The following is a 22,578-nucleotide window of genomic DNA, read 5'->3' as shown; positions in this document are numbered from 1 at the left end:
CTTTGAGTCCATGAAAGCCAGGAGTGAAGCGCCTCACGTACCAGCTCCACGGCAGAGAAAGGTAGAGCAGAGGTTGGTGGTGTAATGGCAGGCCATATGCTCAGGTCTTAATCTAAACACACATTAGCACTGCCTGTTAAGCATGTTCAGCAAAGTAAACCTGTACTCTCTCTCTCACACACACACGCACACACACAAATCAATCAGCCCAATTTATTTTGTTGTTTTTCCTTGAAGGATCAGTGAGTGTATTGTGCTCTTGTGTCGCAGCAGGATCTCCTCGAAAACGAGATGTCTCATCCCAAGGGGGTTATCCTGCTGCTGAAACAAATAAACTTTCATATATTGACGCTATATGAAAAAATAACATCTGTGAAAAATGATATCTGTTAAAAATGATACTTATAAATCTGTTACTGGTTAGCGAGATATACTCTGTTTTCAGTATATATCTTGATAGGACTACCTGTCGTAATAAGAGTATCAGGCTAAACTAGACATAGTTCCATAATCTGATATATTTGCTTCCATGAACTAAATCCTAATTTATTAAACTGTCTAACTTCCACTTGACTCTGAATTGGCTAATCCACTGTATTGGTTTAAAATGGCAGTCTTTCATCTTTACAGTCTATAAAATCATGTTAACTTGCAGTTATTGTAAGAGAAATGTATGATGTCCTTGCTTTCCACTCAGCACAGCACATCATGTTCACTGGCTAGAAAGGGTAGCATTATTTCTCAACCAGGTACAATGCTGTGTGGCCTTTTATCACTTTCATCATTTCTCTCCAAAGAGTGAAGAGTTCAAGTCATTGGTCTTTCCTTAACCACACTACTGCTAATTTTTAACCAGTGTTGTAAATCAATCTGAGGAAACAGACAGAATCTACTTAGCCTGTGCTCCCCTCCTGCACTTTTTCCTTTCCTGCCATTCAATTAAAAAAGTTTACAGAAGTAGTTTGTGTTCTTCAGTTTGTTTGTTTTTTCAGGCCAAGAACTTCAGTTTAGACCCCCATCATTCATTATATATATATATATTTTAGATCAGTTTATCAGTTTGTCTGAGGATGGAATGCTTATCTTTAGCTTTTCAGGAAAATATCTCCTCAACAATACCATCTTATCACAGATTAAGACAACTTCACTGAACTGACTGCTTCCCTGAAATTATGCAAATCCAGCATCATCCATTCATTGTTTCTTATGAGCTTTGTATAGATCCCTGTATGAACCCACAGTGTTGAGTGTCAAAGTAGTGGAAGAAGACCACAATGGCGGTAAAGTCTGGCCATGAGAAGGTTAAAATACATTTATTAATGGCCCTAATTGTTCATGCTGCTGCTATTTTAGCGCATGGATGACAGTGAATAAAAAGAGCATACAGCATCACGAACCCGTGTTATAAGCAAAAGGAGCTCAGCACCTGCATCCACATCAAGCAGTACTGGTAATTACCCTGACCGCAACCGCAAAAGTCAAGCTATAATATCACCAAACACATTTCATCCCCAAAGTGCCACTTACCTCTTCCTTTTAATTTTACCCCTGGCAGTGGGAGTTATTGTTGTATTATAATAGTAATGAGCTTTCAGCAGCATGATGCAGAAATCTTGGACACTTATTTAAAAAATTAAAACCATCTAGTGTTTATAGTCCCTGCCCGTCTGTGCCGTCCTGTGGACTGACTCTTTTCTGAGGCAGAAGGGAGCAGACTTAAAACAGAGATGCCCAGCAGGAGCGAGCTGTGTCAAACTGCTGCAGTTCATCTGTGTACACTCCACAAGAATGAGAGGGTGCTGTTCCCACTGCTGCTGTTGATATGGCGAATAATCATGGCGATAAAGTCTCAGTATTTTCTATCACCAGGGGCCTCTGTGGTATTAAAGCGGCAAGTGAGCCTTAAGCATGAACCAGTGGGATTCATTGTTAATACTCAATATAGTGTGTGCTTGTGCTGTCAAGCTTGTAAGAATCTTGAAAGAAGAAAGGGGTTTTGTAATTTTGATGTTGAATTTTAGAGGAGTTTATCAACGGCAAGCTTAGCTCTGACTGCAGAGGAAAACTTAAAAGAGCCTCAGATATGAAGTCCTTTGTGAAGCCTTGGTGCTGCCCAGCAGCAGAGTGAGAGAGCTTTGAATTCCTCCGGAGCTTATGTGCCTTCCTTATCTCTTCATCCTCTTGGCGACCTCTCACGAATGCATCATGGATCATATCCAATCGCCACAGGCTTTGAAGATTGCCAGAGGAACTGACAGGAATTAGAGTTGCCTGCTTGTGCAAGTAATTGCAGTGAAGTAACGCTGATCTGGTGGAGGCTCTGTGTGGGTTGGATGGTGTACCCTCTCCTGATATGTCATCAACAAGACAGGATGTCAAGGTCCTCATCAGAGCTTATTCAAAAATAGCGTGGTTTTTAAGACTGCGCTTGATTAGTGATGCATTGAAAGTTTCAGAATCTGTATAGTGCCTACAGTGTACATGAAACACATGGAGTTTTTGAATAGACGGCATTTTGTTCTAACAAGAGATTCATTGATGTAATTTCTTGAAAAAAAAAAAGGATTTATGAGAATAAGTGTCAAAATGTGCTATTCAGCAACACTTTGTTTCTCCTCCAAGTGTTTCCTCGACACATGATATGATTTTTGGGAAGAGGATAATCTTCAAGACACACGCACTTGGAAAGTTACAAACATCCAAGGACCGGGTCAGCCTCGCTGCTTGCTCATCTCAACCAGATTTTCAGCTTAGGCTGGGATTATTCACAACAGTGGACTTTTTCAGTAAGAAATAGCCAGATAATCGCTGCCTGAACAGGTGGTGTGGCAGAAGCGTGACACAGACATCAGACAATGCTTGTAAATCCCAAGACCTAAACTTTAACTAAGATTTGTGATGGTTACTGCGATTTTTACAGTAGACATGCATTAATTTTGATAAATTTTACATGTTTTATTGATCTTTGAAGTCCTGTAACAATTTTACATTTAGACTGGACGTACCTTTTAAACTATACACAAAAGTGATCCAAACAGAAGTTCATTTTTAAGTGGCAAAAAAGTGACGAAAGATGATGACAGCACCACTGAAACACAACACATCACTTACCTAAAAAGTTGAAATCATTTGAAATCAAAAAAGAAAATAAAAATGTCACACATAATAGAGTTACAGTGTACAACTGTATTATTATTACTGTATGATTGTCTCGTCAAGGTTAATCTATGTAAGCCTAAGCCTCTATATAAGACGGTTTGCTGTGCTTTGTCAAAATGCCATTAGCTGCTAATCTAACTCTGTTAGTAAACAGGAAGCTCACGAGTGAGCTATTGTGGCTTCTGTTTTAATATAGTATGTGCACCACTTTCAGGAAACTTTTCACAGTACACCTGCACTTTGTAATGATTAAATAACAACTAATACTGCATAAATAGCCAGTCATACTCCACGTCAGCCTGATATATAACAACTGAGCGCCGGCCTGCTCCTCACTGAGTCTTTACCCTCAGGCGTAGACAGATCCGGGATCCTGCTGACGGCACGGATGTTGTCTAGTCCACCTGGGAGTATGTGTGTGTGTGGTTCTTGGTGTGTGTGTGTGTGTGTGTGTGTGTGTGTGTGTGTGTGTGTGTGTGTGTGTGTGTGTGTGTGTGCGCGCAGGGGTCCTTACTGTGGCATTTTTAGCTGTACATTTGATGCAAGGATATAATGAATGTGGTGCGTAAATATCTGACAATATGTGCAACCATTTATTTTGCTATCCTAAAAGTGTAAAGGCAATTGACCCTTAAAACTGGTCCAACATAAATTTGTGTGATAATTGTGATAGAGAAAACCCTCTCTGTTTTTTGAAGACTTCATTCCCAACGTGTGTTTTTCATAGGTCTTACCGATTTGAGTAGCACAGCACCATAGTAGCAGAAACAGGCCGATCTGAGGACAGAGCAGCTACATTCAGCAGGGTGGTGACAACACACTGAAGTGCTTAAGCAGTTGGATAAGGTCAGTCCAGGGTCCCAGGCGTGGCATCAACTCTGGCTCCCCTCAGTCCCGCCAGCTTTGTTCACTGAACTCCCTGCATGCCCTCTACACTGTCATTGAGTCTGACTCTCACAGCTGTGTGAATGTCCGACACTAACTGCTCAGGGGAGGCAGAGGGATCGGCACAGTGTGTGTGTGTGTGTGTGAGCATGAGAGAAACAGTGAGAGAATGACACAGAGAAAGAGAGAGTGTATAAGCAGTTTGGAAAATGTAAAAGGAAAAAAAGCAAAAGATAAGGAGAGAAGAGAGAATTTAATAGGATATTCTCTGTGGTCCATGACTGACCTTGAGATGGTGCCAGTCACTAAGATTAGCGCACCACTGTAATTGCTCACCTTGGATAGCTGACCCCCTTGTTCTTTCTTCAACTTGATCCTGGCTGCACAAAAAGACCTTTGTGTGTGTTAAACTACAGGGCTCTGTTTCCTTAACCTGCCGTACCCGAGAGGGCTCCACCTGGCAACAACCATCCCTGTAAAAAGAGACATTTACTTCCATTTTTTAACTAAATTAGAGGTCAGAGGATGTTTCTGAGTTCTGAGTCATTTATCTTCGGCTAATGCTCAACCTTAAACCAAAGCCCCACTGATATGTTATGCATAATTTCCAAAGCCCAGCGAGTTTCACTAAATCATACCCCACTGTGCAAATTAATCACCAAGTATTATATATAGTAAGATATCAATCAAGTGGCTAATACCTTAATAGGTCATTAAAAACTGAAACATGTGGGAAGAAAGACAAACATATTTCATGGCATCTGAATTTTTTTTCGTAAGAGTTTTCAGTAAAAATAAAAGGATGTCGTCTTGGAAGTACAGAGTAATGAGTGCAGGTCTCTAATTTGTTTACCAGTTTTCGTGGTAATGTAACCTGTTACTGTTCCTTAAATCAGCAGTCACTGGGGCTGGGTATTGTTCAGAAATTTTCAATACCTGTACCAGTACCTTGACTTCGATACCAGGTCCTGAATGATACTTTTTTGATACATATTTGATAAAATCTAAAATTTTATAACATCTCTAGGTGTAACGTAGTGTCTTTCCTGCAGGCCTCCAGGACGTGTAATGCTAGACAGCTAATCAAGGGCAATAGTAGACCGTGGTTCAAGCATGCTGCATGCTCATTGGCTCACTGACACAGGTGAGATTTACTCCTTAGATCTTGAAATTTGGTGCCGAAAAATTCTAATACTATGGTATCTTTCGATACTTGATAGTATTCAAGAAATTCGGTTGGTACCTTAAAAGTAAATAAGCCCTCGTAATCACAGTACAGTTACTAATCAAACCATTTTGCTGTTACTTGTGTTACAAGTTCTTCAGTTGTCGGCATAATGGGTGGATAGAAAAAAATCATCTAACATGTCTTTCATGCACGCTTATGCAACAATCACCTGACCTGACTGTGGCGAGAGTTCATGGGAGATAGGACAAAAATGGCAGAGCGGTCTTCAACTTTTTAGGGGTGGTGGAGATGTGCACATTGCTTCTAACTTGTAGCATGAAAGGACAAGAATGTGACGGTAAAGTGCAACCTGTGCCCAGGCCAGAAACAACTATCCACTGCAGTGACCATTAGATCTCTCCCAGCACCCGTGCTAAGACAAAGCTAGAAGTGAAAGACCCCCGGACCCAGAGTGATGCTCAATCTGAGTGTATGCTGACCCCTAAAAAGCGCCCAAAGCTTGATTTTCAACAGGTAATAAAAGCAGAGATGAACAGGCTTGTAGCATCGCACTAAGTAGAGGAAATGTTTCTACAGTAGAATCATTAACTGGTTTGTTAACTGGCCATCACAGGACAAAAGTAACACGCAATGAATAATACATTACTTTTTTGAGTAACGACCCCAACACCATTGTCGTATTAAGCTCTAGTTGGTTCATAAATTTGATATCATTATATTCATATTAACCAATCTGCCCCACTGTGGCTTCCTAGCTTTGAGAACTTCCTTTACACCGTGTGTCAGCTTTCATTAGGGTGTATGTGTTGTCAACAATGTGTCAACACATACACCCTAATGAAACCTGCACTGCAGAATTAGACAGGCTTCTTCTTTTTTAAAAGGATGTTGAGAGATTTCGATAAACCCTGACCTGATAATGCTGCAATACAGCAGCAGGAATCTTGGTCTGATGAAGACTCAGAATGAGTGGAGCCCCCTCTGGGTCTGTCAGCCTGTGCAGTCAGAGTCAGGAGCTGCTTCGCATCTCCTCTCAGCTTGCTGGGCCTTAATTGGGCTGTCACACCTGCCAGAGAAATTTGTCAGGTTGCTGTGAAATGAACTACTTGGCCAAATAAACATGTGCATTCATTCCTCTGTTCCAGCACAGACTCCCCACACCCCCCTTTTACTGCTGTGTAATTATCATGGAATAACTGGATATTCAACCAGCTAAATGAATAAAGTACTTTTGATTGTACCCTGTTGGGAATATGTCATTAAAGGGTAAATGTAGCACATTCTCATGATAGTGTTACACTCAGTAATTGCACCTACTGGGATTTCATCTCAAAGATGTGTGGTAGTAACCAAGTCCTGCCCATTTATATTCACTTTGAGTAAGGGCTTTTGTTGTTATGTTCAGTGTTGATTTCCAGCACGAGCAGCATCAAACAGGATGAGCCCCTAAGCCTATCCCCTTAACAGCTACTTTTCTGAATCTGGTAGTAAGCAGAGCATACACAGAAGTCCCCCTTCACAAAGCTAATGTCCTCCATCTGTTTGTAAAGCTACCCAGGTTGGCTGTGATGTTTGTGACTATCACACAGAGCAATTAAAGCATGCTTGGTCAGCCACAAGTCCGTCTCCATGACACGTCAACCATCATCAGCTTCTTTCTCTGTGGTGACTGTGCATATGTCTTTCCCAGGTTGCTTAGGGGGATGACTCAGCTCGAGCTCCTACTCAGCGCTTCACTGACTCCCAGTTCAGCCCTCTCCTCTTCTCTGCCAACTACAGCAACTTAAACAAGGTCTTGCTGCAAGGTTAGACTGGGGCCAAAACACTGGCGGCATTATTAGCTGTGCTAGCCTCTCTCTGCACAGCGGTAGTCACATGGAAACACAGTTTACTACTGAGTTGAACTCTACTTCTCCTAAAGCTGGAATGAGGCTTCAAGCTTCAAGATTTTATTCCGTGTCAAGCTTAAATAAAAGTAAACATATCGCTGGTGAAAGTGAATTGTATAGCTCCATGTGTATCCATGCACATTTCTTTCTTTCTGTCTGCATCTGCATCTCTCCATCTTCTTCCCTATGCACACATGCATGCTTGGAAACACACACATGTGCAGTCTTCACATAAGTGCATGCACACGCACACACACACACACACACACACACACACAAATCTTTCCTCCTTTCCCCCATCCCTCTGCTGTGCCGTGTTGCAACAGAGCAACACTGGAATACTCTGTGCACGTCATATTTTATTCATTTTAGGAGATGCTGCAGCACTGAGGCTTGCTCATTCCTGCAAGGCCAAAGCAGGACTCAGCAGCTGTCATAATGTCCGTATCCCTAGATGCTTCCCCCACCTCTACTACTGTACATATGCACACACACACACACACACACACACTCAAATACACATACTTAAATGCTTACTATCATGCATTGATTTCACTCGGGTGTGACAAACAGTGCCATCACTTTTGACACTGTATGCTCAGATTCGACATTTTTCATTTCTAAGACAAAATTCTTAATTGTAATGATATTGCTGAATGGAGCCATTGCTGGACAAAGCATCCCTGTTTTTACCAGAATGAATCCTGAAAGTGAGTGCATTATCAGCTACAGTATTCACACCGACTCTTGGAAAGAGAAAGGAAGGAGAGAGTAGGTTTAACATTTTTTCATTTATTACGGTTTCATTTATCAAATGTGGTTTCTGCATATCGGACTCTAGAAATGAAAAAAGCAGCAGAGAGTGAGGGCACAATTACGACAACAAGTATGACAACGTACATCTACAAATAGAACAAAGACTAATTAATGATGTTCGTTCTTAATTGGAAAGGATGTGGCGATAGCAAGCCTCTGGTGCTGCACGCCCTTTACAGGCAGATTTGCGTGATGCTGATGAGGCTCATGGTTCAGCGGTCATTTTGCAAGACATGCCCTCCCCCCGCTTCATGTTCCTCAAATTAGTGCATCCAGCCCATTTCACCCAGTTCATTGCCTGACGTGATCATGCACATTGAACAGTTCAGTACAAACAAATGGCTTGTGTATGATCACAGTTTGGGTGCGAGACAGACATACGCTCATCATGCTGCGCTAATGCAAAGCAATACTTAACAATACTCTGTGTGAAAGGAAAACCCCACCTGCAAATATTCACTCACAGTTATGTCATTAACCTGCGATGCTGAATGCGCTTCAGGAGTTGTTGTCTGATGAAATGTTGTAAATAACCTTATGTTGGTAACTACTTCCCCTCAACTTGCCTTGTCTACTTGTTCTTCAGTTTGTGTTTTTCTGCATTTCCCTGAATGCCTTTTGACAACTCACAGGGAAATATGTGCTGTGAGAAAAGTGCAAGGCATGTCCTTTACTCAAAATGCAACATGTCTTGTGCCTGCACTGCTGTTGCTGAACAAACTGGTATGTATCTTTCTTCTTTGCTGGATTTTTCCCGTGTGATTTTTTTAAACATTAGTGCAAAATGGCCAGTCTACAAATAAACCCTTTTTTTGTATTTGATACTGAGGGACTGACAACAAAATTGGATGTTTTCCATTTGTTTCAGATTGTGAAAAAAAAGTATTGACATGATGTCACATTGTTTACATTTGGCCTTTTTTGAAATAAGAAAAATACATTTCCAAACAAATAGAATGGACCCACTTGTGCTTGGTACATTATCAATAGTTGTTTAAAACAGCGTCGGAGTGTTCTAGGTCGATTTCCTCCAACAAAATATATCTTTTTGTCACACTGATGCAGTGCAAGTGCTTTTGTGGCCTTTAAAGGTTGTGAGAGGTAAAGGGTGCTTGCATATTTGCAAGCACCCTTTACCTCTTGTCTTTTTCCAGACAAGATCTACAGTACCCTCTCTAATCCTCTCTCATCCCGTCTATGAAAGCTGCAGACTTATCTAAGTCCCAAGCACTGAAATACTTTTTTTTTTTTTTTTTCCAAAACTCTTTAAACTTGTTAAGATCATTACTGCCTTGTGGCTTTAACAGGAAAGCTTACGTCCAGTGCAATGATTTTTTTTTTTTTTTTCTGGCTGAAAAATCAGGCTACTTACTGTTGAATTTAGTTGAGTGGGATGAGTCTATTTGAAGCCACAGTGTGAATGCCAGAGGAAGACATATACTTTGGCAAAAGAGAAGTGATTTTTTGTCAATATACTGATCACTTTCAGTGTGGGCTGTCTCAGCCTGATAGCTCATCCTGATTACCCATATGGCTCCTCAAGGGGTTTTTTCAGTGGTTCTGCAGCACATCTTGTTCCTCGTGGTGCTATAATGCTACATTTAGTGACTAGAGTGATGCCACATTGAACCATTATTTCTTATATTACTTAAAATGAAAAGCCGCACCATGACAGATCAGAGTGCAGGTCTAGCTACAGGACAGCATTGGATTGGATGTTTTGTGTAAAGATACTTCTGCATGGGGCACGCTTGTTGACTTGGAAACCAGCCCTGAAGTGCAAGAACAGTCTTCCAGGTCATCACACCACCCTGCACCCTACTGTTCATTAATAATACAGCAGACTAGACGAAGATGTGTGATATAATAACAACGCATCCCAACATCCTCTAAATTCACTAAATTAGTTCCGTGCCAAAGAACATGAAATCCTGGTTGAACTACATCGGTGAAAATCTGCTGCTGTCTCCAGTTGCCAACAAACTTGAGAGAAAAAGGCTGTCTGGATTCTGATTTGTTACATTAAACTGATGAAATTAATTGGAAAATATGGACATGTTGACTGATGGAGTACCCAGCATGTTTTTTGCTAGGATAATGGTAGTGGTATGGAGTTTGTGACAAAGATGTTCAGATGTTTATGTGTATATTTATTTCCTATTTTAAAAAAATCTTTGTAGCTCCAAAAGGGGTTACAATATGATTGTGAGCCAAGTAGCCATTATTTGGTTGTGCTGACAATCTTTTCTTTTGTGTTGCTATCAAACTGGTTTTCGTTTTGTCCGAAATGGAAAAACAAAGTGCCTTCATCTTAGTTAATAAGTAACTGCGATTCTTAGTTGCTAGTTGCTAAGACATGTTTGTGTACCTGTGCCTGCACGGCGGCTGCACACTTCAGCTTAGTGATATGCTGGTGAAAACTGCTTGAAGTTCCACGCAATCAGTTGCGAAGGAGAGGCATTTCCTTTTTCCCTCCTTGCTTCCTCATTTTCATCAGCTAAACGTTTGCTGAAACCCCCTGCAATCCCCACTTAAGTCTATTCATGCGATGAGGCCTGAGATTCACAGCATAGTTGAGCTGAAAGAATTCACTTTTAATTAAAGCCAAGCGATCCTCTGTGGTTTGTGAAGGTGGGAAAATAAAAAAGGGGGGAAAACACTTTCCTCTTTGAAAAAATACAGATATTCTTTGGGACTTGAATGAAGAGCTTTGTTAAGCTTGGATAGTGGAAGACATCATTTGATCTCCCATTGACAGTGCCTCCCCATTCAGCATTGCTGCAGAATAATTACTTCTTTTATGGAGCCATTAGAGAGGGCCAGTTCATGTGATTGTTTCTCAAATGTCCAACTATATGGCCAACTGAAATCTGGGAGTGGTGGCTATTGAGGGTGGGTCTGAAGCTCAGAGCCAAGGAATCCGAGCTATTTCATTCTGTTTTGGTGCTTCGTGGTGACACATCATTAGTACCAGGACTCTCTCCCTGTTGGCATTGTTGAGGGTTTTTTTTTTTTTTTTTTTTAATTCAGCGCTTCTCCCTCAGACAGTGTGAAGGCGGAGGGGCTGCTCTACTGTCGCTGTTCGTTTTCCTCTCGTTTCTTTCTCTCCCTCCCTCACTTCACAAAAAGATCAAGTCTGCTGTGCTGTGGAACAAAAGGTGCCGATGCACCTGTGGTGGAAATCGTCTCCTCAGCCTCCTATTTTGATCAGCCCTATCTGCACTCCACTACATAATCAAAAGGGAACTGTTTTTCTTTATACTGATTTTATTTTACTGACTGAGTTATTTAAATATCACCATATACTGAGCAAAATATTCACGATCTCCAATGTACATGTAGTCACTCGATTACAATACTCAGGCTTAACGCTACTGTGCACCAGTTAAAGAACAGGATTACATTATTTTTAGACCCTTTAATTTACCTCTTCTCTTTCAGAGTAAAAGGTCACCAGTGAGCTTAATGGACCATTGAGTATTATAAGGATTACAATGAGCTTTTTCCCTGCCACCCTGGGCTTAATTTTTAAGCTTTATAGGGTGTGCTTAAAAACTCTTCTTCTGATTGGTCTGTTCTAGCTTCACAGGGCTAAATGCCTGGGTATTTGTAATTAACCCCAGGCCTCAGGAGAGTGTAACCACTGGGGCCCTGGATCACTTCTTGGAAACAATAGCTGGTGTACACTTAAATCTCTTCATTAAAGTAAAATGAGTTTGAAGTGAGAATTTTGCCTCATGCAGAATTTGTAACAAACAGGAAACTCAAATCCCACCTCAGAGCCAAACTTCAGCTGTGTGCTAAAGATTTCCAGCAACCAGCTCTTGAAATCTGCCTGCTGCGGTCTTGAAGGAACATTGGTTTTCTATTCCTATGGAGAAATACGCTGACCACCGGGCTGATTGTTTCAAACCTTCGGGTTAAGAACCTGCAGTTTATGTACTCGATGTCAAGTGATAAGCACTTTCTGTTCCCTCTGAAGAAAGGCTTTTTGTTTGTTTGTTTGTTTGTTTTTTAGCTGCGGGCATATATTTCTTGGACTCTTGGTCCTGGTAATATTGAACATATTGAACCATGGGATACAGTGCCTGTAAGTTTCTCAGCTTACCCTGGTGCAGCAGACTTTCACACGGCGGTCCTGGGCTCTCATCCTGCTGCTGACAAATGGTTCGATTCTGGAGGCCAGCGAACACACAATGTTTCTATCAGGCTGTTTGTCACGATCAAATGGCTGATAGCATTTTCCCACCAACATACTAAGACACTACGCTTCATACCCAGATTCAGCATTTAGTTTGACAACACTGATGTAGCACACAATCAAGAACAGGCTGAAGTAACACGTGTCTATTCATGAACTTTATTACTGCCCCCAAAATCTAAGGAATATAGTCCAACGTTAAAGGAATACTCCAACATTTTGGGCAAAATGCTCTTTTACTTACCCAGAATGAGACAAGATGTTCGATACCATTTGCACCTCTGTACGTCCAGTGGTTCAGTTCCTATGGGTAGCATTTTGTGTTAGCTTAGCATAAAGGCTTGAAGTCTATGGGAGTCGTTAGCCTAGCTCTATCAGAGTGAAAAAATAAACCTCCAAAGCTGTCTTATTTACACAATATTTAATGTGTATCTGAAGTACATGTACGTTAGAGCTTAGCACAACAGCTCCAGTGAGGTAACCTGCACCAGTCTGGTTGAAGCTCATGAGTTTTAATTTCTCTCTAGTTTTTTTTTTTTTTTTTTTTTTTTTTTTTTTTTTTGGTTGATGTCAGAGTTTTTGAAAAAAATGTCACCATGTACATGGCAACATAAAATAATTTTGAAATGTCTGTAATTTCAGTATCATTTATTTTCTTGCAGAGCTTATATATTTTGAAATAGAAATGAACTGTATCCATGATATAGGCCGTATAGTTATGCACTATATTCTTTTATGGATTATATTCATATGAATGAATAGTCTAATTATAGATGGAAAAATATATTTTAATTCATATTCCACTTTAATTCAAAATATTGGCTTTTTTTGCTCAGTTATGAGTAAACATCATCAGCCAAACGTCTATAGTCTTATAATACATTGAAATCTCATGTAGTAAGTGTCAGTTTTGGTACTGACTTTTGTGTCGTGCAGTTGTGGAGAGATTTGTCTGCATGCTTTGTTTTTGCAAATGGCAGCGGGGGTATCTTTTGTTTTCTGTTTGGATTATGGATTGGCACTCATGAGGCAGTTGAAATAATGCTTTAGTGTAGCATTGCAGTATTGTTTTCTAGTCTGCAGTGAGAAGAGCTGCTCATTTCACATTTCAGAAGCCTCTTGTCTGGTCAAAGGCTGATTCCAGAAAAACAAAATCATTTCTAGGAATAGATTAGTTGTCACACATATCAAGAAGTTGTATCATAAACACATTGCAGCTTTCTGTTTTTTTGGAAAATTTGACTAGAAAGAAATTACATGACTGAAGCTGAGGTGGTACAGAACCTTATGATTGGTTTTATCACCAGTCTATATTACCAGCCAGTTAATACACTGTATTTTTTTATGGGAGTTTTCAAAGTAAGACCTCCTTAGCTTCATTATTGTGTACATGTTTTCATGGCCTCCATTCAGCATTTTGTTTTAAGAATCTTTCGAGTTCCTGGAAGTATAGGAATTACATACATACACATTTTACTACTGCACTGAGTTAACTTCTTTTAAGTATTTACATGGAATTAAATGACTTACCCCACAGTCTGTTGGATGTTGCCAATACCAAATGATTTACTGTAATCATGTTGGTTTGTAGAGAAAGTACAATACAGAACACTTAAAAAAATGGCTGTGCTAGAAGTTTGAAAATTGCTTTTCAAGCTTCATATGGTCAGTCGCTGTCCAGAGATTCTCACAAACATCTTTGCTGACATGTTTCCAAAGCCATTGAGTGACCACCAGAAACTAATTGTTACGGGCGCCGAGCCAATCACTGATGCCTGCACTCACACAGGTCTAATTAAAATGGCTGGCATGGAGATGAGAAGCCAAAACTGTAGCACACAGGCTGTGGTTACCTTTGCCAGACACAGCAAAGAAAAGCACTTTGGCACTGTGATCCTGTTGTTATTGGATGGACCACATGGTCACACACCAGTTTTCAGGGGTCATGCACTCCTAAGAGGTGCCATCTGCACCGAGTGAGCTGTTTAAAACTGTTCTGCAGAGCAGCAAAGATGTAGCTCTGTATGATCTTCTCATGTTTACATCTCAACTGTAGTATTGTGCTAGATTATAAAATTATTCTAATGCATTCTGTAAATGTTACGCCTACATTAGATTTTACATTTGACATTTCATTGTTGTACATTTTATGGCTTTTCGCTTCACCTAATACAGACCGTATCTACAAAAATACCACACTAATGAATTGTCTTCCCATGCCAAAAATGTCAGTCTGGTACCAATGCGGCTCTCTTTTCGGAGTAAAACTTCGAGATGCCTTTGAAAGACAAGGCAAATTTGTTTGACAGATGGCGTGGTACATGAAAAACCCTGCTGTAAACTTGAATGTAAGCATGGCCCGTGTTATCACTGGGGGAGGAATGTGATCTTTAGTTTGATTTGATTTGACAAACACAGCTAATGCGTACTGGCAGGCCAAACACACCAGGAGAGCGGAAAGACGGGCCTCAGGGTGAGGGGAGGGTCAGCGCTGTCAGACAGGACGCTGCAGCTACACCTTTAACCCCTCTGCTGCCGCCCTCATCTGAGGAAGTGGACACGCATCATGGATATGGTTATAGTGTGTAACTTAATTTCACTGAGTATGAACGCCGCAGAGACAGAAAGAGAATGAGTGAGAGAGCAAGGTGAAGACTCATGAACAGTTTCCTCTCCCACTGCCTGCTGGCGTCAGTGCACCTGATACCCTCTTGTTCTTGGCTTTGCTGATAGTGACCGAGTGCCATAGCAATGTGTGTTTCTGCTCTCCAGCAGCCAACTGTTAATGACTGCTATCAGCGCTGGCTTTCCTGTGCACAGAAAACAAAACCTCACTAGCCCCACACTGTCCTCTCACCAGACGGCTGTTTTACTGTTAGCACGGCTGTATCCCACTGTCCCATTGTGAAAACAAAGAGAGCAAAGCCCACTTTAAACCATGGGAGGATATCACTTACAGTTAATATAATTCAGATGGTGTGTTTTGCACAGGGGATTTGGAGGTCTAGCAGATTGAATACTTCACCCAGTTTCCCAAGATGTATGAAGTAAAATGAGGTCTTTTTGGCAATCTGAACACAAAGCAATGGAAATTGAATACATGTGCCGAAGTCAAGCCAAACTACATATTTTATGTACTCTGGCCATGGGGTAATATCAAACTCTCTCCCACCTCTTCAGTGCTGTTATGTTGTTGACATTTGTGGAGGGCAAATATTTTCAAAAAACAGAAACAGGGATCGATTATCCCTCCACATGACCAATAGAGCCCCCCTCTTTTACCTCACAGCCTGTATCGGGTTTGCCATAGTGGCAGTGTTACAGAAAGACACACTGGTCAAGTAGAAGTACTGTTACACTGTGGAAGTTTTATTTAAGTGGAAGTGAAATGGAAACTGAAGTAAAACTAAAACTGTTTCATGTTATTTTTAACTGGTGAAATTCCAAAATAAAGTGCACAAACCAAGTAACATTAGGTTACTGCTCCCTGTTCATGGGAACTGGCTCCACCAAGAACCAGTTTATGATGGTCTTGTTTCTGTTGCCTATGGACATGTGACAAAAACTGTGTTTTGTAATCGATGCAGTTTAAAATGTAGCCAAGTACAGTATTTCAGCAAATATATATTTGAAATCAATTTACTGACGGTTAAACATACAAAGTACACAATTCAGTTGGAGTAACTAGGGTACACGTAGCTAGTTACTTCCTGTGCTGTGTTAAGGCCCCATGTTTAACCATTTCTTATTCGCCAATGCATCCCTCTTTGTTACACTATTGCAATCTGTAACCATCTGAAATTAAAATACATACTCACACTGCTACAACCTCTAAGCTGTATTACTGTGGGAAATTGCACTTTTGGTGTCTCTTGTCAGCATGAGAGCAGGCGTGCGGGACAGGCAGCTATAGTGGTCGGTGTTGCTGAACCCGTTTGCTGAGAGAGGTGTCGCAGAGTTGACCGCTGCCCTGCTCAGCCCTCTTCCTGGTCAATGACTCCCAGGACAGATATGAAGTTTATTTATGGAGTGACCTGCAGAGCCATTTGCCTACAGCACAAGCTGAGCTGGCTGTCTGCCTGCCTGGCAAAGATTAACTGTGACGTTTCCTCCCCCAAATCCGCTCTGATTAAATATTTGCTGGCTCATTTAATATGATTGTGAATTAATGGTCAGTCAGTGAGTTCATGTCTGCTCCATTTGAGTGATGGCCATGATTTGGCTATCAGACTCCTACGGCACCTCCCATCCCTTGTCTTTCATGATTCCTCTCCATCTCTGCCTCTTTACTGTCTGAAAATGTTGCAGCTCACACTTCTTGCTCAGCACTATTGTGCGTGACATCACATTTGTTGGGTAAAGAGAAACCAGACATTAGGGATGTCACAATATCCCATCTTTGGCTGTTTCCAATATCCGATTTAATACCACAGCAAAAAAAAAAAAAAAAACAGAAAACCCCTTCAGCACACCCTCCTTTATTTAAAAAACTCTGAATAAAAATTAACAAGTAAACAAAAAGCTCATTTGTTTCACATATTTAAGCAACATTATAATTAAATCACCTAGTTACATGTGCAACATTGGCCTGTAGCCTTCACGTAGAAAACAGAGCAACCCAACAAAATACTAATTTCAAATTGGAGGAATTATATGACATGTCCTGCTATAATCACAAATACAAAAGGTATAATTATGCGCACTCATTTTGATTCACAGTCCTCTTAATCATCACTGCAACCTGAAGCATTTTAGCATTTAAAATTTAGTAAGTGAACTACATTTAGGGGCTCAGTTTCTTGCTCATTGACATTTTGACTTGCCATCAGGAAGAGCCAGGGGATCAAACCCTCTGATTACTAGCAGACCACTTTACCCTTCCCAGTCATGTTACCCATATTTCCATGCAGAGACATTAACATAGCGGCTAAAGTTACATCACAAAAACAACTCAAGTTGTATTGTCTCTATGGATACTGAAAGCATAAATATTTGTATCATTTTCACATTTCTAGCATTTACTTGGTACCTAAGCACTGACTCTTGCTTTTTGCGTAACCCTAAGCCTTTTATGAAGAATCCATACAAGACCAGTCTTCACCTCATTATTGAATCCAGTCAAGCCCATTCACACTCCTGTAATTGTCATTTGCACCTTCAAATTAGTCATGACAAGAGTTCATTTTCATTTTCGTAATTGGGTGGATATAAATAATACCAATAATTAACTTCTGTGTGTGTGTGCGTGTGTGTGTGCGTGTGTGTGTGTGTGTGTGTGTGTGTGTGTGTGTGTGTGTGTGTGTGTGTGTGTGTGTGTGTGTGTACATGTTGTGTATGTGTGTGATTTTTTTCAAATTCTTCACTTCCATAAGCCTGGTTACTGTCCTCTGTGCAAAACAAACCAGCAGTCTTTTCTCCCACTATATAACCAGTATATAAGACCATAGCACTGTGGAATCATGGGACATTTTCAGGCTGGGCTCGGATTGGACTACAGTGCTTGCTGACACCAGCAGTTTTCTTTTTCATTTAGGCTTTCCAGCACACATAGGGAGCTGTGAGGGAGATAGCATCACCTTCCTTTGAGGGAAACAAATTACTGAGGTTTAAACAATGACCAGCTTGTTTGAGTGAGCTATTTCATCCCATTTCTCCCCCATCGGAGAGCAAAATACTGTCACGAGTGAAAAATAGTCGTAGTTACAGTGTCGATCACCAGTAGGAGTCACTTTCCTATATTGTTTATACAGCTGTGGAGCTGAGGCCACACAGTATTGTATTGTAGAACTGCATTTATCTGGGTCCCCCTGGAACAGAGATTGTTCATTGGAATGAAAGTCCATTTAAATGCATTGAAGCTCCAGGCGCAAAAAAAAAAAAAAAAAAAAAAAATTCAGAAAAAATTCAAAGTAAAACGATTGATGCATAACATGTTCTGAAATGCTTACATGTCGGCAACAACTTTCCAATAGGACACAATTAGTCGAAGCTACTTTTGTGTCATCGTGTTTTTTACTCATTATGAGTCATTTTGAAGGGATCTGAGCAAATGAGGCTCTGCTGTGCTGATCTTGGTTTACTGAAGCTTATGGGTCTGGAGTGTGAACGGAGTGTGTCACTGCAATTTACTTCATTCCCTTTCACCATCACCAGTTTCAACACTCTTTATTCATCAGTGAGAACATTTCTCATTTGTGAACTCAGTTTGACGCCGGCTGAGAGGTGTTATTGTAGGTTGAGCAAATAACATTAACGCAGCCATAGAACAGGAAACCCCAGCAAAAAATACATCACTAGTAGATTTTTAGAAGTCACTGAGCCAAACAGAGCGGTCAAAGTTATCAGAAGTCGGTCAAGATCGCGGATGTTCTTCTGCAGAGACACAGTGGTTGATGCAGATGAACAGAATTATGATCCATTTCTCCTTGAGAGTCCCAGACTCTTCCCCGATTACCAGCAGAGTGCAGGGGGGTCCGCGATGCCAGTGGGGTTTCAGGTTTCAAGTATTTTTTTTTTTAGACTTGTCCTGGGGCAGACAGAAAGCCACAAGGGTGTGTGTCCCCAGAAATGTTCCGAAAAGTTCCACGACCCCGACAAGAGTGTTGCATTACACCTTCCAATTGTTTGCGCTCAGGTTTGTCTGTATCCTTGAACAGCGACTCCTTTGAAAGAAATCTTAGGAAGTGGGGATCCAGCCCTCCCAACTAAATGCAGTGTGAACTAGAGGAGTGCTTTCAGTAGAGCGCAGATGTCCGCCAGGCGTGTTGTCTTACCTTGGCATGCAAATATGGATAGGAACAATTCCAAATGACCAGTGAGGTAAAATGTCAGCATTATCTGCGTGTGTGTTTGTGTGTGTGTGCATCTGTCCGCAGCTAATCTCAAATCAGCCTAGTATTTTTTGTGCACAGTTATGATTGTATGATCAAGGACTTCTTGTGGTTGCAGTGATTCAAAACCTTTGAAAAACCTGTTTTATACAGCAGCTGAATGCTAACTCCTCAGCTGTATTTTCATTTAAGTCCGAGCACCAAAGGAAGGGAGATGTGCAGACAGCGCCTCTGTATTTTCCCTTCTCCTGGCAGGGAGACTTTTTTGCATAAGTCCAAGCACTGGAGAAGGGGAGATACAGGGGAGATATGAAGGCACTTCCTGCGTGTCTCCCTTTGTCTGGTGCTGAGGAGTTAGCACTCAGTTGTGGTATAGAGCAGGTTTTTCAAAACATCACCACAACCACAAGAGGTCCTTGATCATACAGTCATAACTGTGCACAAAAAATGTTGCAGACACATACACTCACGCATGGGGAGACACACAACTGCACCCATGATCCCCTCCAGGCTGCCAAATGGTGGAGATAAAAATAATGAGTAGAATTATGCAGGCATAGTATTTTATTGTAAATCAAAGTCAGTCCATCATACTTTCATGATTTAATGGTTGGATAGAGACATCAGACAGCATTGATGAAAAAATAAATTAACGCTCTTACGCAAGCAACTTTTTGTTGCCTTTATTTATCAAGGGAAACTTAACTCAGCATGCTTGCTCCTCTCCTGCTTTGCTTTCATACAAATTATCATCAGCTTGGATCATCTTGAATAATGGTTTTCATTTTCTTCAATTCTTACACATGTTGCCTCTAAAAAAACATCAATGAAAATGCCTAAGGGTTAAGCTTAATGCTTTTGTTTCTCTTGTTCCCCTTTCCCTTCTGGTTTAACCTAATTTATCAAAGATAATGAAGCTTGTAGAGCTCGGAGCATGCTGGAGTAAAGACTCTGGCGCTTTTTAGTGGCAAGGTAACAACTTCAAAGTGCCAGGCTTCTCATATACTTAAATACATTTATTCCTGTTATTTATTTGATTTTGTTTACCTCTGTTTCTTGCCTTTAGTGCATTTCTGTTGTGCTTCTCATGTATGTGTTTGGGGAGGTTGTATAAATGTATGTATGCTTGTACCTAGACATCCAGAAACAGAGGAACGAGGGCAATTCCACTCGGTGTTGACAAAAAAGTGCAATGCAGTACAACAGCAGCATCATGATAAACCTTGCCAAACTCTGAATGGCTAGACATCAGAGCATACAAAAGTAACACATGCCAACCAGCCATATGGTGTGAATGCTTAATCTACTGTATATCTCTTTAATTGTGATGCTGGGATTGACTCTGCCACTGAAAACCTAGCAGTAAATTTTAGGTACCTTGCCATGCAGGTGTTTCATTGGGTTCATGCCTTTTTGCTCTGCTGATGTTCTTTGTCCTTTACCCCCCACAGTAAGGCTTACACAGGTGTGCACTTATTTTTTTTTTCTTTTTTTGTCTTTATTGCAGGTGGTGAGTCACACCCTCCCCCCCAGATCATCCCGGTGAATGGCTTCTCACAAAAAGGCTCTGCTCAGCCACTGAATAAAACCTTCCTTCTGCACCAGTGTGGGAGAAAGTGCCACTTTGACGCTGGTTTGGCATGTCTGTAGGCTGATATCTGGAGTGAAAGCGGCGTTCAGTGATCATCTTTCACTCTGAGCCACTCACCTTTCATGCCATGGCCCCGCCACTAGCTCTCAGGGCTGGAATGTCAGAGGGACCGTAGAGAGACTCAGGTGGAGACGATCCCCACGCACAACACACCAGTGTAAGACTTGTGCCTCATGAGGCTCAGGAGGCATACATGAGGAAAGATTTTACCTTATTGTTTAGGTGACCTTCATATAGAACTGGATTAAGACGTTTTTGCTGACTCTCCTTCCATTTTAATCGGCCCTCTGTGGGACTTCTGAATGGGAGCAGGGGGAGCTGGCATTGTTTCTCCTGCTTTATGAGTTTTCATCTCTGGGAGAGTGTGATCGAGCGGCAGGGGAAGCCAGCATGGCCAGGCCTCTGCTGAAGATACAGCGCTATTTCCGTAGGAAACCGGTCCGCTTCTTCTCCCTCATCCTCCTCTATTTGACTGCCGGCAGCCTGGTGTTCCTTCACTCTGGCTTTGTCGGGGACAGCTCCTCGGGAGCCAGAGGGGGGAGAGACCCCCTGGTGGCTTCAGAGATGGGGAGCCGGACATCATCCTCAGACGGTCGAGGGCTTGGCATTATGGGGAGGGTATTTAAGGAGACACGCAGACCTGGCCGGAGGTACGGTCCGCCGTGGATGAAAAAGACTGGACATGGGGGCCAGGACTCAGGTCGCAGGGGTGGGGACTACACCAGCAACTGGAACCGTGCGCTCAAAGGACGTAATGCCAAAGACATGGACGATGGAAGAGGTGGGTTACGCCTTACTTCTGGCACTCTGCCAACCAAGGCTGGATGCATTACTGTACTATTGCAGTGGTATTATTTTCATTTTGGCAGTCTTCCAGGAGCACCAGAAGAGCTTCAGAACTCAACCCAGCATCATAAAACGAAAACATGACACAGTCTGTGAAATCTAGTGTCGATAGTTGATTAGCTATAACACTGGTTTGAACACATTATTAGTAACTCCATTATTAATGCTATGCAATACTTATGAAATGAAAGCTATTACAGACTGATATATAATGTACTGTATAGTCACAAAGGTACTTGAGCCATTGCCTCTTTCCCTCCAGGGCAGGAAATTATTGTGAAAATGAGAAAGGATTGAATGAGTCTCTTGTATTTTCTCTTAGAGAGACCTTCAAGGATTCAAAACATCCTCATCCAGTGTCCTTGAGCTGCAGCAGTATGCAAAAATACAACATTTAACAAAAAATGTTCTACCATAGCCGATACAGAATCATGACATTTAAATGACTATATGAGATCAGCATTTCCATCATTATTGTTGATATTAGTAGTCATTGATCCTCTCTAAAATGTTATCCTCTGAAAAGGTGTACACATAAAATGTACACATAAAACACCACCACTTGCCTTTCTATCAGACCTTTTGAAAACACTAGTTTGACCACTGAAGGCATCTGCCTACAAGGGCAAATCTGTTCACATATTTGAAGGATTGCCACATAATGTTTTTTTTCAATAATATATATATTTTTAATTTTTTTTTTTTAAATCTTAGGCAGCACCACTTTCCTAATGATCCCAAATGTGACATGTTCAAAAAATCTCTCAGTAAAAGAAGTGATGTGAAGTGATGGGATCATTTGTGGTTGATTCACTGTGGAGTAGCTGCTGGAGCCAGGAGAGCGACACAGTACAAACTCTCATATGCTGTTTGGGTATTACTTCTCACTGACCTATAACATCTCGACACAGATATTGCGGAGATTATTGTTTAACAGTGGAAACTGCCATACGCCTTGAAACACCACAATGCGAATTTGCACTTTCTCACTGAGGTTACATTCGTTTCCTGTGGTTCACAGCGACTGCAAAAACATGCAAGTCAGTGGTAGATAAATGGCAGATTGGATGCTTTAAATTTCTCAAAAGTTTGTATGTGAGCATGAGTGTTGT

At 41.2% G+C, this 22,578-nt stretch overlaps 1 protein-coding gene across 2 annotated transcripts in view; it reads left to right on the top strand.

Annotated features, from left to right (window-relative positions):
* Window positions 1–22,578, top strand: part of wscd2 (WSC domain containing 2) — a 35,149-nt gene that overhangs the window by 492 nt on the left and 12,079 nt on the right. Inside the window, exons 2-3 of one of the 2 annotated variants that reach the window (XM_030061082.1) lie at window positions 3,887–4,005; window positions 20,477–21,401. In XM_030061082.1, coding sequence (XP_029916942.1) covers window positions 21,011–21,401 — 391 coding nt within the window. In that variant the 5' untranslated portion in view covers window positions 3,887–4,005; window positions 20,477–21,010. The remainder of the gene's footprint in view (window positions 1–3,886; window positions 4,006–20,476; window positions 21,402–22,578) is intronic. The other variant, XM_030061081.1, reaches the window with a different exon arrangement.

This window comes from Myripristis murdjan, chromosome 9, assembly GCF_902150065.1.
Source record: "Myripristis murdjan chromosome 9, fMyrMur1.1, whole genome shotgun sequence".
NCBI classification, from domain to species: Eukaryota; Metazoa; Chordata; class Actinopteri; order Holocentriformes; family Holocentridae; genus Myripristis; species Myripristis murdjan.
Note: the sequence above shows the minus strand (reverse complement) of the source record. Positions and strands in the feature narration are given on the sequence as shown.